Below are 7398 nucleotides of genomic sequence, written 5' to 3'. Positions count from 1 at the left end.
AGACTGCTCAAGTACATCCTCGGATGGTATTGTACCACAATGTTTTATGGCTCACAGGGGGAGGCCTCATCTGAAGCTGCTGAGGTTCAAAGCGAACCCCAGCAACAGCAACAGCAGCAGCAACAGCAACAACAGCAGCAACAGCGAACAAGAAGACCGTGCCGCAGGCGAAGGCGGCGGATTCCGCCATCCATTGCCACTGATGTCCTCGAGCAGCAGCGACAATTGGTGGCGGGACAAAAAAAAAATCATAGGCAGGATGAGTGCACTTGTCCAGGTATATTAAACATATGTGCACATGATTATGTGTCAGAAGCAGTGTTGGAGAGCACATGATTTGCATTACTATGTCAGAAGCTATTGTCTCACGTACTCAAGCAGCAAGATGTTTTCAAAATGTTACGAAAAAAAATAGTCAGGGAACTATCTTAAAAATGCAGACATTGCTCATGAAGGAAATGAAGTGTACAGAGTATTTAATGGGACACAACAGAGCATTCCATTGTGATAGCAGTATGACAACCTCTGAAAACATGTTTCCAAATCTTTGTTGTACTCGATACAAGATCTCATTAATTGCTGACGTAATGTACTTTTACAATATTTACAGCTGTTCACTCCCATAAGTGAGTATGCTGCTCTTCTGTTAGAGAGGGAGCGAAGACATAGGTCAAGCCAATAAGGTAAGCTAGCATCCAGTGTGACAACCCCTGTCACGAGCTCAACTGTAACATGCAAATGCAATGCATGACATTTTTTGGCCTGTGCCGTCTGCCCTTCTGCCATATCACTTTCTGCTTTTCTCCAGCCTCTGCACCCTCATCAACAGCAGCTTGCCATCACCCTTTACCATTTCACCAGTTTCCCAACATTATAATACCGCTACTGACTGATTTCTCTATTTTTAACTATGTTCACTTTTTATGTCTGTAAATAACTTATAACTGCATCCACACTTACTGATAGTATAGCAATGAACTATTTATTCACTATGTATTTTTTATGTACTCGTATATACCAGTATTGGGGGTAACTGGCTACTGTAACTAAACTTCTTTTTTTAGTACCTTTTTCCTTAATTTGTTGCTTTTGAGCTCCAGTAACTTCCTCGGGAACATGTTCATTTGTCAGTTAACTTTCTCGGACCGGCCTCGGTGGCTCAGTTGGTAGCGTGTTTGCCTTCCGATCCCGAGATCGCGGGTTTGAACCCGGCCGAGGACGCCTGCAACTTGGTGGCAGGGTACAAGCTGCTTAGACATGCCGTCTTCCTCGAGGGATGTTAAATACAGGGCACCGTGTGATGAGCTGTCATCGCACGTTAAAGAACCCTCAGGTGGGCAAAAGCAATCCACAGACCAACAGCTGTGGCATCACTCATTATCTCAGTTTTCTCGCGACGTAAACCCCTAATTATAAAAAAGAAAAAGAAAACTTTCTCAGAATAACTTGGAGAAAGTTCACTTTCATTACATGTAAATTTGTTAGTAACTTAGATTTCTTGCACTGTAACCTAAGCAGCAATGAGTTCCCTTTGTATACTAATTTCCCCATCTCTGGTATATACACATGCATATATTTGACATGGGATACTGTAATCCTTCAATAAATCAGTTCTGTCAGTTTCATTACTGGTGTCTGTCCTTGTTGATCACACACATTTCTATCAGTTGATCCTCTGTGTGCAGTTTGTGGTGTTTCCGTACACTTCACCCACATTACATGACACATTCACTTAATACATTTCGCAATTACGAGTGGCAGCATGAGTCTGGAAGAACAGAGCAGAGGCACATGAATTTAGGACTGAAACACTGTGAACAAAAGGCAATGTGCACTGCACAGAAATACAAGTACATAAACAAATCTTTCAATTTTTCACTGCTACCTCCACAGAGTAAGAACTGGAAGTGAAAGTAAATACTATGATATCACAAATAAACCAATTCTCACTTTTCCCCTCCATTGATAGGAAAACATTCACCACACATAATACTGAAAACTGTAAGGAAGTTGCGTGACATGTATGCACATCGCTGTCATTGAGTATACCTTAAAATGTGTATGTACAGGAGAATAAAATGAGTTGAGTACCGTAATTTCACGCGCATAAGCTACAGGGACTGTTCTTAGGAAATTCTTTTGAAAATCTTTGGCCGTATAAACCGTATGCAATACGACACAACTGATTTCATGCCACAAAGAAGACCATAGAGAAGGCTAAAAACCCTGCATGTGGTCCGTATTCCAGGGTTTGCATGGTGTACAACAAAGAAGGGCAGTTGTAGTGCACTACCAGGGTAAGATTGTGCCGTTGAGTGTTTTTCATGGATCGACAGGTCAGTAGCCTTCCACAAGAAATGAATCATTAACACCACTTTCGTTAAAGCTGCCTGGCAAAGGCACCAGAAGGTCAGTCTACCTGAATGTGGACAAGCCCATATTACGTATTGTTCGTTCATTGGCAGGGCAGCGCTGTTCCGAAGACACAGTTGGCACTTTTGTTAAAACCACCCTATGGGGAAAAGACGACGGAAAAATAGTCTCCACATAAGCCGCTCTGTGAGAAAAGCTACAGGGCTTCTGTGAGCAAAAAAATTGTGCACGTACCACGGCTAATGCACACGAAATTATGGTACAACAAATAATGAATGTCACTACAATTCATGAGCTCTAGAATAGGGGCCTCAAACTCGAGTCAGGATGTTGGTAGCATAGAGGGCCACACAGAGAACACACAACAGCATTTACCATAAAACACCTTATTATAGCATACAGTGATGGGCTAAAAGGAAAAAATGGGCAGGTGCACTTAATGTGGAGCTATCATGTGTGTGTACAAAATTTGTTACTGGAAAACCCAACATGACACACAAGGGAAATAAATCAAATGCCTTTCCAAGTCCAGTACTGAAAACGTGAAAAACAATGCAACAAAAATGTTTAGTCCCTCAGAAACAAATACAATTGGCAGGAGAATCCAAATTACCTGCTATTTACAAACTGTATTGTGCACTTTCTTCACAAAATAGTCTTGGAAAAAGAAATTGAAAATCAGTCACAGAGCTTGCTCAGGTGTTTGAGGCCCCTGTTGTAGAGCAGAATTCAAAGGCACAGTTTTATAGCCACAGGTGACAAAGTTCCACACGCACTGGAGTCAGTAAGGCAGTTAAAGATGTCGCCTAAAGCACCGTGCTATGAGGCGACTCCTAACCTGGGTTGCACGACTGCTTGTGGCAACAGCACTGTCATTGTCCTCTGCATCGTCTGCCCCCGCAACGTGTGCCTCTTGTGTCATGTCATCATCAGGCCCACTTTCTGCGTCACCTGCATCAGGTAGCTGAGGTGTGTTGTACGTTATACACATGTTGTGCAACACCACACAAGCGTTTATGATTTTGCACGACCGGTCTGGAGCAAAGTGTAAGGTGCGGTACCTCTGAAGGCACCGGAACCGCATCTTCAGCATGCCGAAACAGTGCTCAATGCGCACACGTGTTCGACTGTGTGCGTCATTGTAGTCCTCTTCTTCCTGTGTCGTTGGTGTTCGGACAGGCGTCATCAGCCATGGTTGCAAGGGGTAGGCGCTGTCTCCTGTAGATAATTAAAAACTCTCATCCGTTATTCAGCAGATGTAGGTTGCATGCCCAATCGTGATCATAGCACGTAGTGCAAAGCAGGCCACTCAAACATGTTATGAGACGTAAAAGACTGAGTACTGAGAATGGCTGTATCAAATGAATATTCGAAAATCTTTTTCAATCACTGCATGCTTGCACTCATCAAGCGTCAGGGAGCAGCTGGTCGCGTCGGTGTAATCTACGTTTCCGTTTTATTCTATTTCTTCAATTCGCCGCTGAAGCAATAAGGCACCAGTAGTGGGTCCCATTCCACATCCTTCAATTTCTTGCCAGAGGAGCTAGAAGGTACACCATGCTAGCCATGCTCCCTTCAACGTGCGAAGCCATGCTGCGAAACACAAACACCCACCCTCAATACGTTCTCTCTTACATCAAAGCATGCAAAGGGGCATTGTGAGGCTTGTAGTTTGTTCGTCATTCTAAGCTACGTTTAACTACCTCAGACTTTTATGTTGGCTGTATCAGACAAATTAAACGATCTGCATCCACGGATAGTCTGAAATGACAACTTGACACACCCTGACATACAGGGTGTTCAAAATTAAGCTTTCACTAGCACTTTATAAATAGGCGAACAAAAGAAAACTGGTGCTATTTTTTCTGTTCCTTGAGTAAGAAACAAGTGCTACATAATTAGCAGCACCTGTTTCTTACACAAGTAAGATAACGTTGTCATCCGGTTTCCCGTCATCGCTGTGTTTGCGTAGCGCTCGTGAAAGCTTAATTTTGAACACCCTGTATATGTAAATGTCATATGGAGAAATCTGCTGAGCAGATCACTGAATAACCAACAAAAGCATAACACATGCTCTCTAGCTATATGATGATGCAGTCATGAACTGCAATAGCTATCAGGACGTCAAAAAGATGTGCCTTTTATATACATTTCTCTCACGAGGTAGGATTAGGCCTGCAAGCTTCATTTTGAACCCGCGACTCAGGTGTTGGCAGGCAATAAAATCTAGGCAGCGTCTAAGGAACACTGAAGTACATGTGTGGGGATGTTGACACAACTTGCAGTGTGTGTGGTGGGGGGGAAGGGTTACATGAAAATGGGCCATCGTAAAAAAGTGCAACCCAGATCAGTAACCAAATGAAGAAAAGCAGGAAATGTACCAGACTAACAAAAAAAATTCTCACCAATTAGCTACTCTCCATCCTCAAATATTGTGGGAGCTTCTCGACAGAGCTGGGACGCTGCCCATACAGAGGCATCATGGCACGATCCCGGGTATCTGGCATACAGGAACAGAATGCGCCTGGTTGCATCACAGATCTTAGAAAGATGTGCAATGTTACGGCGTGAACATCCTCTGTATGCATAAAAGGCAACAAACAAGCAAGAGAATGTACATAGGGGCATTGGAAATACAATGGTTCTGGAAACACAGTTGCCTAATTGATTTTTTGACTTTGTGGTACAAAATTGAAATGAAATATTCATAGATTGAGAAGCTACTCGACATAAAGAACTCGTTACAGGTTAAGTTACCGCATGTTAAGTGTAACTAAGTTAATAACGAAGTTCTTCAGCATGAAATCTAACTCGCAGTTACAGAGTTACTTAACAAAAAGAACGAGGTACTTCCAAGTTACTTAGGACACAAAATGGCATTAGGCAGGTGCAGCTCACGAGCAGTTGAGTTAGACCTTGAGTTGCCTGCGGAGGAGTGCAACACGCTTAGATCGTTTTCCTTTATGCCCAACAATAGACAATGTTTGTAAATAAATGACGTCATAGTTTTCGATAGCGCCAAAATTTGGTAGAATTGAACTACGCTCGAAGCTAGGTGAACAAGGTCGCGCCCGAAAACCACAGTCTTGAGGGGATTACGACATGATCCCTTGAATGGACAAGACTCTGGTCCTATATTTCTTTCAATGGGAGACGGCGAACATGTGCCCGTTCGTGGAACCCAGCCGTCCTTCCGCCTTGTTTCGGTTTCAGTCTGTCTACCAATGTCATGATGACGTTTCTCTGGTAAAGGTCTATTCGAACACTTTGCATCTTACCCCCTGTGGGCGCACAATGGTTCAGCTTTATTTCAATGGCAGTGGTTCTTACTTCCTGAATAAAATACTGTCACTCATTGAATATCATGTTTTATGGCAAAATATGCCATGAAGGAACCGGAGAGAAATGTGGACGTGAGTAAAAAGCGAGTTAAAAGTAACTTGGAACTTAAGTTACTTTGGCAGAGTTACCAAGAAAAGGAACGGGTTCCTCTGAAAGTTACCACGGCGCAAAAGTACCGAGTTACGTTACAAGTTACCAAAATAGGAACTCAGTTACAGTAACGAGTTACCTCGTACTGTCGAAATATTTGTGCAGAAATAAGTACCAAAAAAGTACGAGAATTGCTCACCGCTAAGACATTGATGGAATGGTATCCCTTATGGCAATAGTAGTTTCCATCCACGAAGCGTGGATCAGCAAGGCTCGGTTGCTGTATTGCCACTTGGGTACCATCAATTGCACCTGCGAAAAATATACACTCAAATAATGAGGATGTTCCCCTCTGACACGACTTTTAGGGGATAATCATTCATTTTGTACCAGGGAGTTGCATGATCACGAATGCTGAAGCTAATCACCATTACTATTTCATGTTATATCCAGTTTGTGTTTTTGTATAGTGACTTTTTGTTACACATTGCATTTAGGCAAAAAAAGTGAAACGGAGGAGACGTGTTATTCATCATGATTCTTGCATGCATTGTGAGAGGCATTCCTATGTTGTTTATGGAAAACAGGGATTGCTTACCTAGGCACCCAGGAAACTCAGCCAACTCGTAGAACCCGCGCTTTACTTCCAGCTTTTCCTCTGGAGTCGAAGGGAACCGGAGATACTTCCGCGCAAGGTTCATTGTGATGGCTAGGCTCACTGCGTGGAGAGCCTCGGATATTGCATGCTTACTGCAAACGAAGCTCTCTTCCCTCGCAATGTTGCCGAGGAATGCCCCAGTGGCGTAGAACCGTAGCGCCATTAAAACTCTCTGCTCGACGCTGAGGGTTGTACGACGCCACTGCTGAGCTGAAATGTGCCGTTGTTTAAGAATGGAACTTCTGCATTGGTGCACAAATGCAGTTAGCAAGTGCACTGTATGAGTTTCTATAGTTATACTTACGCCGCTCTAGATCCCCCTTGACAGCTTCGCAGACCTCTCTAGCAGCGTCCTTAGACAAGCGGAAGGTTGCATTGAAGTTGTCCTCTGACATCGTAGCGAAAGCATCGCTGTAAGTGCGATATGTGCGTTCCGGGTCGCGATCGGCGATGCCCTCCTCGTCAAAAATGACAAACAGATCCGCCATTTTAATCGCTAACCCCGAAGAGGTTTCGGTCGTCGTACCTCCGCTCACAACGGCTACGGTCACGTGATGCGCGAGCCGCCGCCGGGGTAGCAGGGAAAGGCTCTTTAGTGCTCCATCGCGAAGCCTGTCACGTGACCCGGCTGTTGCTATGGGGATGGGTGAAACAATAGCGAGCTCGCGCACCTACGACGTGGCTGGGAACGCGCCCCAGAGCCCCCGCCCAGCACGGAACCCCCCGCCCCGGCGCCAACCAGAATAGAAGCCCTCAGGCCGTCGGAAGCTCGGCGTTTGCACTTCGTATAGTGCGACGCTTGTGTACGGGTTTCTAGAACACCAAGTAGCCACTTCAGTGCAGTCAACGAGGACATTTCGTGCTCACAAGGATGTCTTCACGTCGTTGTCGGAAGAGCAGTTTGTTTTCTTCTTCCGACTGTCGAAAGCCTCGTG

General features: G+C 44.4%; 1 protein-coding gene across 1 annotated transcript; it reads right to left on the bottom strand.

Moving 5' to 3' along the window:
• Positions 1–3055: 3055 nt before the first annotated feature.
• Positions 3056–6951, bottom strand: LOC135372327 (putative nuclease HARBI1). Its single transcript, XM_064605966.1, has 5 exons — positions 6768–6951; positions 6404–6673; positions 5992–6117; positions 3212–3591; positions 3056–3148 (listed from the first exon to the last, which is right to left on the bottom strand). The coding sequence occupies exons 1-5, from the start codon at positions 6949–6951 to the stop codon at positions 3056–3058; spliced, it is 1053 nt and encodes a 350-aa protein (XP_064462036.1).
• Between the last annotated feature and the right edge of the window lie 447 nt (positions 6952–7398).

The sequence above is a fragment of the Ornithodoros turicata genome, unplaced genomic scaffold (assembly GCF_037126465.1).
Source record: "Ornithodoros turicata isolate Travis unplaced genomic scaffold, ASM3712646v1 Chromosome14, whole genome shotgun sequence".
Taxonomy (NCBI): Eukaryota; Metazoa; Arthropoda; class Arachnida; order Ixodida; family Argasidae; genus Ornithodoros; species Ornithodoros turicata.
This window is presented reverse-complemented; position numbering and strand designations above follow the sequence as displayed.

Bases quoted from the DNA above. Each gene is read 5' to 3' on its own strand.
- LOC135372327 (XM_064605966.1), bottom strand. From the start codon at position 6,951: ATGGCGGATCTGTTTGTCATTTTTGACGAGGAGGGCATCGCCGATCGC. The intron at 6,674-6,767 runs GTAAGTATAACT...GGCACATTTCAG, and splicing joins CAAGGGGGATCTAGAGCGGC to CTCAGCAGTGGCGTCGTACA. The intron at 3,592-5,991 runs GTACTTTTTTGG...AATTATCTACAG, and splicing joins CTTAGCGGTGAGCAATTCTC to GAGACAGCGCCTACCCCTTG.